At 33.7% G+C, this 18,917-nt stretch overlaps 1 protein-coding gene across 1 annotated transcript; it reads left to right on the forward strand.

Moving 5' to 3' along the window:
• Positions 1–434: 434 nt before the first annotated feature.
• LOC123549633 (E3 ubiquitin-protein ligase TRIM33-like) lies at positions 435–17,764 on the forward strand. Its single transcript, XM_053545148.1, has 2 exons — positions 435–469; positions 8,522–17,764. Exon 2 carries the CDS (start codon positions 8,539–8,541, stop codon positions 9,469–9,471), a length of 933 nt encoding a protein of 310 aa, XP_053401123.1. The 5' UTR covers positions 435–469; positions 8,522–8,538; the 3' UTR covers positions 9,472–17,764.
• The last annotated feature ends 1,153 nt before the right edge of the window (positions 17,765–18,917 follow it).

The raw sequence follows: 18,917 nt of genomic DNA on the forward strand, positions 1-18,917 counted from the left end.
AAGATAAGATGTCGTGCGCACGAGATAAAATGTTGAGCGCCCGAGATAAGATGTTGATCGCTTGAGATAAGATGCTGATCGCTCAAGATAAGATGTCGTGCGCACGAGATAATTTAATCTTTAAACAAATTAATTGTATGTCCTTAACATACCACCGTAGAAAAGTGTTAATTAAATGTCCATATTTTACTTCTTTCAATATAAAATACTTTTGGATGGTCATGTTTATCAAACCTGATAAAAATTGTATTTTTAAGGGACAGAGATAAAAGAATTGAAATTGTAGCAGTTAAAACATTAAATTATATGAAATACAAAAAAAAAATGATGCAGTTCTACGATTTCAATTTACCCTGGTAACAAGATAAGCTACCTCCTTAAGATATAGAACAAGGAAGTTTAAACCTTTGTTACAAGTGGTTGCAACCCGACTATAGTCCTCCATTGAAAAACATGGCGTAAAGGAACAGTAAGTGAGGTTTAAATCTATTTCAATTTTAGGATATATAAGCTATTCTGTTGAATTCCTCAGACTGCACGGTTGGATTTTAAGAAAGTAATTAACAGTCACAAAGACCTTAAGATTGGTGTTTTTTGTTTTGTTTTGTTTTTTGTTTTTGTTTTGTTGTTTTTTGGGGTTTTTTTTTTCAAAATTTAAAAAGTGCTTCAGCACGTTAGAAATGTAAAGGGATAAAATTTACCCAGTAATCTTTAGGCAGTACTTAGGCCTAAAAAGTTCTTTGTTTCCGGTTACATGCTCAAAAAAATTAGGGTAGGTATGTCGGACTTTTTTTTTTTTTTGGAATTTTTTTATTAAGTGGGACTTTTCGAAAATTATTTTTGTGTCAAAAAATGAATACAAATAAGGGAGTTATACCTTTAGAGCATCAGTAAGTTGATTTCTACCATCACCGACCATGTTTAAAGCAGAAAAGGTGCAGTTTTGCAACTTTTTGTCAAAAAGTTGAAAAAAAATTTCTCCAAGGCAATAAAAACATTTAGGGTCGGGCCAAAAATTTAGGGTAGGTCGGGATACCGGAAACGAACAAATTTTTTTACGCCTTATGAACAAACTAGTTTTAATCTGTGAAGTAGATAGACACTAAGCACTGTGTAAGTTGTGCAGTAAGGCCTAAAAATTCTTTGTTTCTAGTAACATGCTGTAAAAGGCCAGGTTTTTTTGGCGGGGGGAGGGGGTAATTTTTAGCTTCGAAGAATAGTCTAGCTATTCTACTCTCTCTGGCGTCGGCGTCGGCGTCACATATTGGTTAAAGTTTTGCATGCAAGTACATATGGCTATCATTTAAAGGCATTCAGCTGTGAAACATATTTTTTCTTTTTCTGGTTAATTTCTTACCTCACTAGGTCAAGTCTCTTAACTCTGACATGTATTTTGGCCAAATTATGCCCCCTTTTGAAAATCCTGGTTAAAGTTTCACATGCAAGTTATTATCTCAAAAAGTAATGCAGATATTGATTTGAAACTTCACATGTGTCTTTAGGGTCATAAAACTAGGTGGTAGTATCAAGAGCCATAACTCTGACATGCATTTCGGCCAAATTATGCCCTCTTTTGGAAAATCTTGGTTAAAGTTTTGCATTCAAGTACATATATAGCTATTACTTAAAGGCATATAGCTCTGTAATTTTTTTCTTCTTTTCTAGGTCAATTACCAACCTCACTGGGTCAAGTCCCATAACTCTGTTATGTATTTTTGCAAATTATGCCTCCTTCTGGACTTAGAAAATCCTAGTTAAAGTTTTGTATGCAAATTACTGTCTCCAAATCAAATGCAGATATTGAATTGAAACTTTACTGTACCTTCAGGGTCATAAAGCTAGGTTATAGCATAAAGTCCCATAACTTTGACATGCATTTTGGCCAAATTATGTCCCCCGTGAACCTAAAACTTCTAGTTAAAGTTTTGCATGCAATTTACTATCTCCAAAACTAATGCTGATACTGGATTGAAACTCTATAGTTACTCTACCATTAAGGGTAATATTTCTTCTTCTAGGACAGCAATTCGAATAGTCGAGCGTTTGCTGTCTTACGGACAGCTCTTGTTCATTTTTCTGAAAATCTCTGGTAATATTTTAACCCCATACTTCCATCAATTCTTCGAATAGTCGAGCGCGCTGTCAACAGACAGCTCTTGTTTTAATTGAGACCTTTCGGAAATCATTTTTGTGTCAAAAGATGAACATAAATAATGGGTTATGCCTTTAAAGCATCAGTTAGTTGATTTCTAACATCACTGACCATGTTTAAAGACATATCTGACAGCTTCCTTCATGTATATAGTCAAAACATTTCCTACGGACAGAATTTTTTTAAGGTATTAGGTCACTAATAGTAATGTTTACAAAATGGCCTTTGCTTGGTATATTCTGAAAGGTAACCGTGTTTTGCACTATTTTGCAGTTTTTAAACAACTTTTACCGTGGCGTTTTTTATAAATTTTGTATAACTTATGGTATCTCCTCAAGCTCATGTAGAGACAAATTTCAAAGTGATAGCCACTATCCAAAACGTTTGCAGAGAACTCATTTTACCATTAATTTTAATAAAAGAAACATCAAACTATTGGTAAACAATTACACAACACAAAATAAAAATGTCAATATCATTTTTTCTATGGTGCCTCAAGTAAACGGATTTAATGTGACAGAATTCATACTTTAACATTGAAAAAAAAATAAGGTCGAATACTGTGTTTCTATTTTGAATTTTGCTTATTCCATTTGAAAATAACCTTAGGGCAGACGTAGAACCTACCTTAATTTCTTCCACAATATATAATCTAAGAGTGAAAGCAAAATAGAGAACTTTCACCACGTGTAACTCAATATTTTTAAAGATGTGTAACTCTACCCCTTCTGTTTAAGTAGTAAATTCTCTTTGAACACCAAGAAATCGCTTATAAGATTCATCTTTTTCCATTTTTGTACAGGAAATCAATAATAAGTCTTGAAAGAAGTAAAAACTTACTAGAAAAAAAAGAAAAAATAAGGAAAGAAAATTTGGTCCCAGTAGGGCTTGAACCTATGCCCCCTAAGAATTGCAGTAAAAGTAGGTTTATGGTAGGAATTGAGTACTCTTCTAAAAGGAGGTTCTGTACCTTAAACTGTATGTACTGAATGAGAATCAAGTTTTAACTGGAAATATTTATTAAAAATCGGAGAAAGAAATTTTGTTTGTAGGAAAATGTTTGCCTATATACATAATTATAGGAAACTGTCAGATGTGTCTTTAAAGCATAACAAGAGGGTCATAATGAATCTATATCGCTCACCTGTTAAACTTGGCCTTGGAATCATCAACATAAACATTAAGACCAAGTTTAACGAAGGCAGGGTCATAAATGTGGCCTCTACAGATTTAAAAAGCTATTTATTTATTTGAGTGGTGAACTACTTTTTTTGACCCCATATGACCCAACTTGGCCTAGGAAAGGAACCGAGATATTATTGTGACTTAAGTTGTGTGTAAGTTTGGTCAAACTCGGATGTAAAATGTCATTTCTATTGTGTTCACAAGGTAAAATTAACAAAGTTTGGCTCTTTCAGGGGCAGTAATTCGGAAACCTGTAATTGGATCTGCCGGATTCATCATGGAATCCAAGATCTATTATTGTTTAAGATATTTTGCAAGTTTGTATCAAACCAAACCATAAATGAAGTCTCTACCTGGCTGCTAAAGCAAGAATAGTAAATTTTAGCCATTTTAAAGAAGCCATACCTCTGGAACCCATGATGGGAGCCAGTTCTCGAAAGGAACTGAGATATTATGCCAATAAACGTTGTGCGCAAGCTTGATAAAAATCAATTGCAAAATGTGGTCTCTATCATGTTCAAAAGCCAAAATAGCAAATTTTGGTCTTTTTAAAGGGCCATAACTCTGGAATTTATCATGGGATCTGGCCAGTTCTCGAAAGGAACTGAGATTTTATGTCAATACAAGTTATGTGCAAGTTTAATTAAAATAGATTGCAAATATTGATTTTTATCCTGTTCACAAGCCAAAAATTATGGTGGCTGATTTCTGCCATTTCGTGTGTTCGTGTCGGCGAGGCGAAATATCGAAAGTAACGAAAACACGAAAGGTTGAAATCATGCATATTTATTCGTGTCGGCGGGTCGAAATGTCGAAGACACGAAAACACGAAAGGCCGAAAACTGCTTATTTGTCGTGCGTCCGCCTTTCGACATTCGAGGCGAATACACGAAGTAAAGAAACATTGAAGGCGAAATAACGAAATTTCAGAGGCAAACTATGGGGCGCCGTTTTACTATTTTACAGGCATTATTTTATATCAAAAAATCATTTCTTGATATCAAAATTCGATTTCTTGATATCAAGAATTCCATTTCTTGATATCAGAAAATCATTACTTGATATCAAAAAATCAGTCACATTTCTTGAGATCAGAACATCAATTTCTTGATATCAAAAATTCATTTTCTGATATCAAGAAATCGATTTTTCTGATATCAAAAATTCGATTTTTCGAAATTAATTTTTGATATCAAAAAATCGTATTATTTCTTGATATCAAGAAATCGGATTCTTGATATCAATAAATGATTTTCTGATACCAAAAAATCGAATTCTTGATATCAAGAATTCTTTTTCTGATATCAAGAAACCGATTTTCTGATATCAAAAATTCTATTTTTTGATATCAGGAATTCATTTCCTGTTATCAAGAAATGCTGTCCATTTTCTGATATCAAAAAATAGAATTTTTAATATCAGGAAATGAATTTTTGATATCAAAAAATCGTGTTATTTCTTGATATCAAGAAATCGAATTCTTGATATCAATAAATGATTTTCTGATATCAAAAAATCGACTTCTTTATATCAAGAAATCAATTTTTTGATATCAAGAAATCCGGCCTGTTTTTTTATATCAAAAATTTGGAACTTCCCGATCTAAATATAGATAAAGTGAACAGGACCATATATAATTGTATAATCCCCGCTACGGAACGCCTAGACTGTCTTGACATGATGATTATTACTTCATCATGTGCATTTCCCAATATATTCGGTACAAATTATAATCTTTCTTGTAGATTGTAGTTTGTTATGTACATTTACTAGTTTGTCCGGTACATTTCTTAGTTTGTGTTGTGCATTCACCAGTTTTTGCTGTACAATTGATGGTTCGGCATGTGCATTTTCCAATATATTCGGTACAAATTATAATTTGTCTTGTAGATTAAATAATTTGTTATGTACATTTACTAGTTTGTCCGGTAAGTTTCTTAGTTTGTGTTGTGCATTCACTAGTTAGTGCTGTCCAACAGATAGTTCGTCATGTGCTTTTCTTAATATGTTCGGTACTTATCATAATTATGATTTGTACTGAACATATTGGGAAAAGCACATAACGAACTATTAATTGGACAGCACGAACTAATGTATGGACGTCACAAACCAATAAATGTACCGGACAAACTAGTAACTGTACATAACAAACAGTTTTGTCTACCAAATATATTGGAAAATGCGCACGACGAACTATTAATTGTACAGCACAAACTAGTGAATGCACAACATAAACTAAGAAATGTACCGGACAAACTAGTAAATCTACATAACAAACTGCTTTATTTACAAGAAAGATTATGATTTGTACCGAATATATTGGAAAAAGCACATGACAAAATGACAATCATTATGTCAAGACAGTCTAGGTGTTCCATACCCCGCACTGAATGAATTGATTAAGGGTTATCCCTAATTGCATGTATACTTTTAGAATAGCGGAACTTTTGATATCAAGAAATACCGGCCATTTTTTTATATCAAGAAATCGATTTTTTGATATCAAGAAATCGAATTCTTGATATCTAGAAATGATTTCTTGATATCCAGAAATTGAATTCTTGATATCAAAAACTAGTCCGTATTTCTAGATATCAAGAAATGATTTCTTGATATCAAGAATTCGATTTCCTGATATCAAAAAATATAACTAATTTCTTGATAACAAGAATTATCTTTTGATATCAAATAAAGATTTTCTGATATCAAGAAATCGAATTCCTGATATCAAGAAATCGATTTTTTATATCAAAAATTCATTTCCTGATATCAAAAATTCGATCTTTTTATATCAAAAAATAGACAGCATTTCTTGATATCAAAAAATGAATTCCTGATATCAAAAAAATCGATTTTTTGATATCAAGAAATTCATGATTTCTTGATATCAGAAATTCGAATTCTTGATATCAAGAATCATTTCTTGATATCCAAAAATAATTCTTTTATCAAGAAATCGAATTTTTGATATCAAGAAATCATTTCTTGATATCAAAAAATGCCTAGAAAATAGTAAAACGGCGCCCATAGCAAACACACGAACTTTTGTATTAATCACTTTTCGTGTCGGCCGTTATCAAAACTTTGTGTTGTCGCCCTTCTTTTGTCGTGTCTTCGTGTATTCACCTCGAAAGTCGAAAGGCGCACGCACGAGAAATAAGCAGTTTTCGACCTTCATGCAATAAATATAAAAGCTATGTTCTGTACTTTGTTAGTCTTGCAATAAATATGATAGCTTTTTTCTTTGTCAGGTTGAATTGGAAAGCTATGTGCTGTGTTTGTTATGCATAAAATAGGAATGCCATATACTATGTAACTGTTAGTCAAACAGAAAGAATTTAGATGTATTTTTAAATCATATTCATACAAAATCAACTTTATTTTTTTTAAGTTAAAATACTGATTTCTGTTTTGAAACAAATTTCAAATACAGAAAGAGCTATCAATGTTCTTCATTTTCAGCTTTTAAATAAAGCTTCATAGAGCCCTTTAAATTGCAGTATCATGCTATTTTTTGTTGTTCTGGTAAGTCTACATCATTCTTTTAAAAGATATTCTGTTAAGTTATATATTTGAATATGAGGGTAAGTGCGTTCCAAAAGTTGTTGGAAAAATGGTTTGGCCTTCAATAATTTAAAGCAAAGGGCAAAAATATGTTCAAGCAAAAATACGTGATATTAATTACAGAAATAAATCTAATTTAATAGTTAAATATTTAATAATTGAACAACCTATTTTGAACCTATTTTTGGGTTACTATAGACCAGCAATTGTCGTTTGGTTCTATGGCCGACTCATTAAAAAAGTCAATGCCAGGTTAAAATTTCTATACCGTAAGAAAGATGTTCTTACTCAACATACCAAAAAAAAACCTGCTTGTAATGTCCTTAATTCTGTTGTCATTTTGATTACGCTTGCTCTGTCTGATATAACGGTTTAACTCAAGTATTCAAAAACAAGTTACAAACAACTCAAAATAAGTTATTGAGATTTTTGCTTAATCTTGACTTAAGAGTCCATGTAGATCCTGATCATTTTAAGTCCATAACTTGGTTACCAGTTAGCAAGAGAATTAAACAAATCATGCTGTGTCATATCTTCAAGGTTAAAAACAAACTAACCCCAGATTATTTGGATGATTTGTTTGTTCCTCAACATTCTATACATACACTTAGTACAAGACATAGTCAAAAAGGTGGCTACTGTCTTCTAAAAGTCAAAGGCCAAGGTTCGAAATGTTTTAGTTTCATTGGTTCTTAACTTTGGAAATGTCTTCCAATAGCTATCACTAAAGTTAACAAGTATCAGTCATTTAAGATAGCTATCAAAAGTCATTTAATGCAAAGTATTCACTGATTTTCGAATGTTTTCTTTTTAACTTGTTTTAATGCATTTTTATTGTTTAATGTATAGGTTTTGGCTCAGGAATCTTCTCCTTTTTTATCTTATATAGTCACTTATGTTGCCATGATATGCTCTTTCTTTTCAACATTTATCAGAACCGTTTTAACAGTTTCGTTTCTTTTGATGGTTTATCAAAGATAAATGATAAGGTATTTTTTATACTTTTAGTTACAATTAATGTGATAAATTTGTGATAGTCTGACTGTGATAATTTCAACTTGATAATTGCAATTTGTGATAAAGATGCATTTTTTAAATTCAAATAATATCTTTTTCCACTCTATGTCATACCACTAATGCTTCGGACCACAATGGAAATAAGAGCTTGTTCTCTACTGCGTTATCCTTTGTATTGGAGCATGTCATGGTTTTCTTTTGCATAATATAGTATTTAATGGTGTTTATTGTTTTATTCTATATTGTGTTGTTAATCATGTAAATATTATCCTTTGCCGAAATAAACCTATCTATCTACCCGTAATGACAATCAACAATTTTCATACAATAACGTATCTCTGTATGCTACGGTATTTCGACATCCCTCTACTATAACAGGAAATTGGAATAACAAATGGAGAATGCCGGAATTGTTTGCGAAGAATATGTAAGCTAATGGAATATGCATGTTACCATTACCAGTCCACTACCTTAACACAATATCGTTATAGAGTTTATCATGTTTGATCTCTGCACTCAAATACCATCCGAAATAAGTATTTACAGACATGCAATATCTGAAGCTATCATTTTTATATATAGTTTTCTATTAAACATTTACAGGTGACTTGGAAGTAAATATGGAAGTGTCTGGGAAGAGAAAAGATTCATCCAATACAAAAACAATGTCTGGGTCCCAGGATGATGTGCAGCTCTATTGTCAACCATGTCAGCAAGATGGTTTAAACGTACCTGCACATGGATACTGCCAGGATTGTGCGGAACACTTGTGTGATAGCTGCTATCAAACTCACAGAAAGCCGGCACCATGCAGACATCATGTACTTTTAGATAAGAGTAAAATGCCTATGTCACAGAGTCATAACCAACATGACCTGATCGAAGAATGTAGGTGGCATAGTGGGAATCTGATAGAATACTTCTGCCATCAACACCATGCCTTTGGCTGCAGTGCCTGTATAACTTTCGGCCACAGGAAACACCCAACCTCAGGCTTCATTCCCTGTATATCACGAAACTGCAAGGTGGACTACATTCCTTATGTCTGTGACAAATATGTCACTTGTAACGAATATAAACTACTTGTAGATTCACTGAAAACTGTTAAAGAGAATTTCAAGAAGATAACTGACGGAGCTAAAACAAACAAAAAGAAGATCCTTGAGAACAAAACCACTGTTAAAGATGAAATTAAGAAGTTTCATCAAGAAGTCAACAGTATGTTTGTCCAACTTCAAGAACTAGCTGATGTTCTATTTGCTGAAGAGTCGGCTAGAATTGATGATATAGCAACAAGATTTGACATATTGTTACAAGATACTGAGGATCTTCAAGATAGTGTGAACACGTTAGAGAAAGGAAATAAAACCAATGCCCTATACATCATATCTAAGACCAGTGAAGCACTGGTACACTACTATACATCCACTTTGGAAAATACACAAAGCAATAGTTCTGTGAACACTTTTGCGTTTCAACCAAACTTGACACTAAAGAAAATACTGTTACAGTCTGAAACTGGAATTGGTCAACTTCACAAAAGCTACAAGTAAGTTTGAAAACAAACAAGGTAGATCTACTTTACTTTTGAGTTATGAACAAGGAAATACCTTTATGAAAAACTGAAAGCAAAGCCATCATGTGAAATAAACATGTATCCCTAGAGTGGTTGTAAATTGGCAGAATAATTGATACAAAAATGAAGAAGTTTTCTTATGCATATATCTTATCTGCCAGAAAGATGTTAATAGTTCTTATTAAATAATGATTTGTTAATTTACTATATGTATCTGTTTGCATCAGAATAGCTGCTGCTGATGCAGACATATCCCTTACTTTTAATTACTTAGATATAATAGTGTGTCACAACTATATCTCTATTAGGAAGCACTCTCTTGTATTTATGTTTAGCTTCCCAATTACGTTATCTTGTCTTAACCATTGATTAAGATTAGTAATGCAATCTGGTTTTATCCCTCTTTCTTAGCATGTATGTAAACCTTGCATCAACTTTAAGCATCTACTTATGCAGTTTGCTACTTTCATATATTTTCTTATACTGAGCCAGCCTGTATGTGCTTTAATGATAACCTTTTTATCATTCATTTTATGTACGGAACAAATATATGTTGAAATATGTCGATTGACTTTGTGACATTACGTTATCTTATTCGAGAAACGAGTCAAACTTTTCGATACTTTGAAACTTTGCACACGCCAAATTATTTTGAAACTACATTTCGCTACATAAATAGCGCGCACATGTTTAATACACCTCGGCAAATAAATATACAGTTATCATAAAAGGGACTCAACATCAGCCGATATAAACTTAAAATCTGATGTTAAATCACAAAAGCTGGGTGCATCATTTGATGAATCATTAGACAAATCATTAGATACAGAGCTTTCTACAGTTCCAGAGCCAATTATCTTGTCTAGTAAAGTCTCAATCGGATTTAGAATCGCTTGATGCTTTGGCTTTAAGACTTGAAAGTAAAATATTGAGTGTATTACGTGGTACTGAGAATTCCGCTGGGAAAGACATAGTTGACGGTGTCGTCGGCTGGCTTCATACAAGAATCAATGAACTTGAAACTGAGAATCATATAATTAGAAAAGAAAATATTGAGTTGAAACAACATGTCTCTAAGATGGAAAATCAGCGCAAGGCTGATCAACAGTACAGACATAGGAATTTTGTGAGAATTTCTGGTGTCGTGGAGAAAGACAAAGAAGTCCCCGATGACCTAGTTATGAAAATCTGTGATGCCTTTAAAACTGAACTTACACCTGATGAAATCGGCAGATGTTACAGAGTTGGAAAGGCCAAGAATCATTGACCCCGGAGATTCTCGTGAAATTCACTTCGTACAGAAATCGGCAGAAACTCTATAAGAAACGCACACGTTTAAAGGATTAAAAGCTCGGTCACCGTGGTACCTTTGTAAATGAGCCTCTTAAACGCAAACGTGCTTTATTGTGGTATGCTGCTCGTAAACTAGCCCAGCAGGGTAAATTCATGGGTGCTTGGTCAACTGATGGTCAAGTACTCGACAAGAAGCTTGCAGAAGGCGCAGACCACAACAACAAGGACGCTCCAATGGAACTGATCCGGATAGCTTAGCAGGGCAAATTCATGGGTGCTTGGTCAACTGATGGTCAAGTACTCGCCAAGAAGCTTGCAGAAGGCGCAGACTACAACAACAAGGACGCTCCAACGGAACTAATCCGGATTAAGTCTGAAGCAGATTTAGTGCCTTATAATACCTAAATATAGTGATTGATACAAACTTTTGTTACTAAGTGTAATATGATGTTCATTGCAAATTGTCAATCTTAAGCATTTAGCGCACTGCTGTTCGAATGAATACTATCTATTATTAGATTATAGATGAATTTACGAATACATTTTGAACTTCTGAACATTTAAATTTTAGGTTAAGTCTTTCCCATATCACAAAAGATGACATTTAATAGAAGCATAAGTATAGTACTAACCACGTTTTGGTGCTTTTTACCACATAATACGAAATGTCGAAGGAAAATTATTGTAACAAAATTGAGACGTATACATCTGTTGTTTATCTCCCTTCGTACGATGTAGATTATTCCTTGTACTATCGTGAATAATTATGTTGCACCAATGATCTTTGATAAATTGAACTTTAAATGCCCTGTAAAATTCAGTTGATTATTGTTTATCTCTGATTCGAGTATGTAAATGGTAAGAACAAGTCTAGTGCTATTTTTCACAGTGAAACTGCTGTAGATACGGAAAAGTTTCAAAATCATCATGTCATGTCTTGAAAGAAATGCTCTTGATTGTATTAAAACATTGACTTTGTTTGCTCTTCTACAAAAAATATTCATTTATCAGCGAACCACTTAAATGCTACTGGTATAGTAAATGTAGGATCAAACTATTTACATGTCATACGATGATGATTGTTTATTTGTCGTTTTGCATTTTATATTTTTAGCGAAAATGTATGACAATTCTCATAACATAACCGTATTTTATGTTAATATGCATGTATTTAATAACACTTATTAAGTAATCGATGCTTTCAATATGTATGCTAAATCTAGATACAGGGTATACCCTTCCATCAGTTTAAAACCACAAAACCAATCATTAAAACCCATCTCAGAACTGTATAAATTATCTAAACTTGTAAATAATTGCGTACTTGCAAATTTTGTAAAGCGTATTTAATTATTCAAATTTGTGAATTTCATCAAAAATGTCCTATTGTACCACAGTACTCAAGAATACAATAATAATTATTATACTGATGCCAACACATCCACGCGCACACACAAACGCACACACATACGCACGCACACACACACACACACACACTTACATATAATATTTATACTGATGCCAACGCACACACGCGCACAATCCGGCACAAACTTTTGCATTTATATCTGTGTGTCTGTCTGTCTGTCACAAAGCTTGTCCGTGCTCTAAGTCAAACATTTTTCATCCAATCTTCACCAAACTTTAACAAAATGTGTTCGACATAAGACCAAGTTCGATAACTAGCCAAATCGGTCTAAGCAATTTGGAGTTATGGCCCTTTAATAACCGAAAATCGGCCTTTTTACTCATGTCCTCACTCCAAGTCAAACATTTCTCATCCAGTTTCACCAAACTTGAACAAAGTGTGCTTGACCATAAGTTCTCGGCCAGGTTCGATAAATCCAAATCGGCCCAGGTACTTCAAAATTGTGGCCTTTGAATTACCCAGTACCATCTACCAAATACCACAGCTGCTGAACATTCTCTCGTTGAAGACTCTAACATCTTGCTGTAAACCAGATATAATCACTGGTGATTTGAACAACAACATGCCCAAATGTATCTAGGAAGATCAGCAGTTTGTGTCAGCGACTTTCTCTCTCATAATGTACGAATATATCAGACCCAACATACTTTACAGAAAATTCTTCTTCACTTAAGCGGCACATATGGTAGGTGACAAAGGCAACTACGAACTCTTGCGAGAACAGGCAGCAAGAACAAATTAGCAAGAACTACGACATACAAACATAAAAACATATATAGAAAAAATCACAGACACTATAATAAGCATTTCCAAAGCATGTTTTCCAAAAAAAAGATGTTACAATCAGACCAAATGACCCACCCTGGTTTCCTCCAGACGTGAAAAAAACTCACCAGAAAAAGGCGTAGATATTACAGAACAACGCATAAACATAGAAAAATGATAGATTGAAATTTAGAATACTTTGCAATGGAATAACAAACATTATCAGACAATCTAAAGTCAAACACATGCACAACTAATCTCAAAACAACTCAACACAGTTCAAAATCCTGGCCCCAATTTCACGAAAAATCTCAAGTAATTGCTTAGCTGAGTCTCTTATTTAAAATGCTTGTTTTTGCCCTTTATGCGTCTTCAATGTTGACTTTTTCATCAATATCAGACCCGTACATGACTATTTCATAGATCAGAACAAAACAATTCTGAATTTTTCAGAATATGAATTACAAAAGTAAGAATAATACTTAAGCAAATACTTAAGTTCGTTATCTCGTGCTTAAATAGAAATATCGTATTTGCGTGACTGAAAGAAGTACTGCAGACAAATACTACTAACCATAGTTTAATTTAGCTATAAATACATTGGTATAAAAAAATCAACATTAAATAACAAAAGCTTAAGCAATAGCATGATTTTAAAATAACAGACTTAACTAAGTAATTACTTAAGGTTTTTTGTGAAATTGGGGCCTGGTGAACTTGTCTTAAATCGTTCATCAAACTGTCAACTTCTTCATCTATTCCTTCCCTTCAAGACGGCGATGCCATTGCTGAGGATGAAAACTCGAAAGCAGACATACCCAATGACTACTTTAGAGACCAAACCCTTAAACCCTTACCTTCTTAGTGAGCTGGAGAACTTGGCACGTGCTCTATATGCTGACACGCCCCCCTCTTCCACAAAGCCATATTTCGAATATCGCCTGACGAAGTCATGCTTGTCTTGAAATCACTACCTCTTGCCAAAGCCGCTGGTTCTGATTGCATCAAATAGCTCTGTATTAAATTATTTTCAGCACTTGCAGATCTGTTTAACCAATCGCTAACATCATCTTTATTTCCCGACTCTTGGAAAGAAGCGTTTGTTACACCAATCTTTAAGGCTGGCGATCAATCTGTTCCAGGAAACTATCGCCTTATCTGTCTACTCTTTGTGCTTGGAAAGGAATTTGATGGATTGTTTTCAAACACACCTTCCGTAATCTTACATTTCAAATCTTCACTCAATCAGGACTCATCCCAGGTGACTCGACCATAACAACTTACTTATCTGTGTAACTTCTTGGCAGAGATCATTGATTCTGGTAAGGAAGTGAGAGCAGTATTTTGCGATATCATTCAAGCATTTGATCGAGTGTGGAACAAGGGTTTGCTGATAAAACTTAAACGATGGGCATAAATTGTTCGCTACTCTCCAGGTTTTCCTCTTATCTTTCTGGTTGAAGACATCTGTTGTCATACCCGGTGCTCATTCCAAATGGAATGTCATTAATGCCTTGGTACCACAGGGATTGATCGACGTATATAAATGACATTGTCTTCAATATACAGGCTGACATCAATCTCTTCGCCGACGATACGAATCTCTTTCTAGAAGTTGAGGATCCTCTCCGCTTTACGTACTCTAAATTTTGATTTATTAACTTATAATTTCAAATTGGGCTAACACTTGGTTGATAAAATTCAACCCGAAGAAGACTGAATCATTGATTTTTATCCATAAAACTTGTACCAGAGACCAAAGCTTACAAATGAGCAACGAGACTATTCAATTGGTTACAAGTCATAAGCACCTTAATTGGCGTGGTTCTTTCTGCCGATTTTAAATGACATTGTCACATCGGCTACACTGTAGGGAAAGCTTACCAGTGCATAATTGTGATGCGAAAGTTTAAATTTGTCCATGACCGCCATTCCCTCGAAACAATATATACATCTTTAATGATATTCAACCTATTCTAGAGTATGGTGAAGTTAATGACTCAAAACCTTGTTCCTCCATATCTATCTGCTCTGTGTCCTCAACTGGTTCAAAATCCAACATACAAACTCAGCAACCGAGATGACTTCAGAGTACCAAGAACTCGAACAACTCTTTACTACAATTCTTTTGAGCCTTCTACTACACAAGCTTTCAACGACCTCCCTGTTGATGTCCGTAGCTCTCCCACCATGCATGACTACTTTTGAAATGCACCTTTTCCACCCTTCAAATGTCTATCCCGGTAAACGTAGGACTCGGGTAATGCACACTCGCCTCCGAACTAACTGTAGTTCACTATTAGACGATCTGTATACAAAAAGCATTATTACTTTACCTCTCTGGGAGTGTGGTCATAGGGAGACTGCTCGTCACTTTTTTCTCGAGTGTCCGCTTTATCAGAATCTGCGTCCAGATTTGGTAAATGGCATAAGTATTCACTTCAATACCCTCTTTGGAAACACAAAACTCTCTGACACTGCAAACGAACAGATCTTTCTTATTGTTCACAGATACATTGACAAATCAAATTGCTTCGACATTTCCCGTAAAAACAAATATGTAAAGACTACCAACTCGGAAACAAACACCCGGTCGGCCCCCACTCTCTCTTGTTTCTTACTAGTTTTACCAGCAATTCCATACATCCCTCACCTTCCCTCATTAATTTTTGTTACATGTTGTTTTTTTCTTGTTGTTGTTCTACATTTCAAACATTTATACCCCATTACTACCCCATGTACCGATATCTAGCATACATTAGGATAGAGCTTTTATTAGCATTTTGCTTCCAGTTCAATCCATTTCGGTCGATACATGTACAAGTATTTTGTATTATATAATATTAATAATATATGATAATGATGAATAAAATATGTTTAAACTAATATGCATTAAAGTAAATATTTCATGTGTTAAGGTAGTTCTGCACATTCGGATAGAAATAATTTCTACAAAGTAGAATTTGATTAAACTCTGATTTTACTGAACTTAAGAACAAACCTAGAAACCACAAATAAAAAGATAGGGTTGTGTGCTTGATTTTTTCATAGACTGATTTTAAAAATAGGGACCTCACGCAATATTTCATAATGGGAGTCTTTGGGAAAATCATAACTTTCATAACATTTCCGCAAATAGAAATTGTTCTACAATGTAGATTTTGATGAAACTTCTCAGACCTGTAAATAAAGACATGGCCTATAATTTGATAAAACAAGAGCGGTCCGTAAGACAGCCAATGCTTGACTATTCGAACTATTTCCCAGAAGCAGCAAAATATTACCATAAATGTTAAAATATCTATAGAGATTCAATCCAGTATCTGCATTAGTTTTGGAGATAGTAACATGCATACCAAACTTTAAGTTTTTAGTTTGAAAGGGAACATAATTTGACAAAAATCATGTCAGAGTTGATGCAATTAACTAGCTTTATAACCTCTAGGTACATGAGAAGTTTCAATTTAATATGTCTTGTTCTACAAATAGCAACTTATTTAAAACTTTAACCAAATTTTCCAAAAAGTGGCATAATTTGCCCAAAATACAGACCAGAGTTAAGGGAATTGACCCAGTGAGGTTGGTAATTTATCTAGAAAAAAGAAAAAATAAGTTTCAAATCTATATGCCTTTAAGTAATAGTTGTATGTGTTTGCATGCAAAACTTTAACCAGGAATTTCTAAGTCCAAAAGAGAGCATAATTTGTCCAAAATGCAGGTCAGAGTTATGGGACTTGGTGCTATTAACTAGTTTTATAACCCCGAAGACACATGTAAAATTTCAATTCAATATCTGCATTAGTTTTGGAGATAATAACTTGCATAGGATTTCCTAAGTCAAAAAGGGGGCATTATTTCTTAAAAGTAAATGTCATAGTTATGGGACTTGATCCAGTTAGGTTGGTAATTGACCTAAAAAAAGAAAAACAAAGTTTTAAAACTATATGCCTTTAAATGACAGCCATATGTACTTGCATGCAAAACTTTAACCAAGGTGTGACGCCGATACCGACGCCGACACCAGGGGGAGTAGAAGTAATAAAATGTATAGGTCCTTGTGCATATTTTTGAGATATCTGTCGACGATTAATGTAACCGGACATTTCACATTAATTTTAAGACATTATTTTGATTAATTTAGCATGTCATAAGTTTTAATATCATATTTTGACTTTAGAAATTTAGCAAAAGTGCCATTGTAATAAATTAACTGCAATTAATTCATAAAATTATTTCTGTATGCCGAATTCAATCTTTATACTACGTTTTATGGAAATATGACGTTACGCCATAACTTTCGGTTTATCAAACATGTAGAACTACCTCAATGCAGTTTATTTTTCATAAAAGTGTCAAACATTAATTCTTTCTTTGAATAAATGTTTCTCTTTATATGAATAAAAAATCTATGTATGCTGTTTGCCAATGCTTAGTAGGAAACTGAAGTAGACTTAGCTAATTATGTACATGTGATGAAACATTTAGATCATAATAATTCGGAATCACCATACTTCTGTACCAAATAGCATTTTTGTTAATAACTTGTGCATAATTTTTCCTTCATCACTATTAGATATTCCAGATGAAATACTCATCTGTGCTATCCTATTCAGTAGAAATGAACAAGAGTTATAGTGTATTGGAATACAGTGAAATGACACAGCTTTCATGGTATGATGGCTGGAAAATATAAATATTTGACAAAGTAAGTATTATTACATACACGTTTCTATTCCCCGTTAAGTTACACTGGTACCGGAAACGTCAATATTTTCCATACGGTGTCACCCCGGTATTGAAGTACTTCCGGGTCGTTGTATCCTAGGAAGTAGTTCTTTGAAATTTTGAAGTTCCCAATTTAAAGCCATCCCTACTTTGACATGTTATATTTTAAATGTATTTACTGACACTGTGTGCATTTTGTGCCATTTCTGATGTCTTTAACAGTTGTTTTGTCTGTGTTTTTCAGGACTATATTCCTGTGCGGATGGATTAAAAAACTACTCCAGACTGGTAGACATGACAGATGTGTATTGGAAATATAAACATGGACTTAAAACTTTGATGTGTAGCAAAAAAGTTCATCGTTGATGATAGTGATTTTCTAAGCTATATTGACTGGAACAGGGTCATTCTTCAGAAGTACAGGACTGTCAATGCTGCAATTTTGTTGTGAAAGTCACAATCCATGTCAGAAGTTGCTTGTTTTACTATACAGCAAAGAAGAAGAAATTGTACCGGGCCGACACCTATATGGGAAAAAGTTAATTTTGAATATCTCAGCAACCAAAGGGTTTACAGCTATGAAACTTCACACACTAGTAGCTGATAACAATAAAAACCAGTGGCTAAAAGGATTTTATCAAGGTTTGTGAAATTTTAATTTTATTGAATTTTTAAAAATTTAATAGTTAAATTTTCATTTAAATTAAGTAACAGTCATCTCCCTTTGATTATTCAGTCGTCTGCAATAGCGCAAAGACTTTCAAGAAGAAAAAGACTATTAACCGGGCTATATAAGAGAAAATCAGACAGATTTTATTAATTTAAAAAAAAAATAGAGAAAAATTAATTTGTTTACTTTTTAAAAAAAATCACTATTTTTGTGTATCAGTTTTTCGAACAGTTTTTTTAGGATGGATGACCTACTGGAACATTGCCGCAACAAACTGCAGATCAACAGTGACTTGCATGAAAATGGAGAATGTATATTTTGGACTGGTTGTATTAACAAATTTGGCTACGGCCAGTTTCGTTACAGAGATCCAAGAGACCCACCGTCTGCCGGTTATAGAACACGAACCAGTCACCGTGTTGCATTAATGGTTCATTATAGAGATTTTGATATTTCAGGCAGTCAACAGGCATCACATTTGTGCAATAATAAACTGTGCATAAATGTTAAACACCTTGTTTTTGAGGGAAACAGTACAAAT

Source organism: Mercenaria mercenaria, chromosome 6 (genome assembly GCF_021730395.1).
Source record: "Mercenaria mercenaria strain notata chromosome 6, MADL_Memer_1, whole genome shotgun sequence".
NCBI classification, from domain to species: domain Eukaryota; kingdom Metazoa; phylum Mollusca; class Bivalvia; order Venerida; family Veneridae; genus Mercenaria; species Mercenaria mercenaria.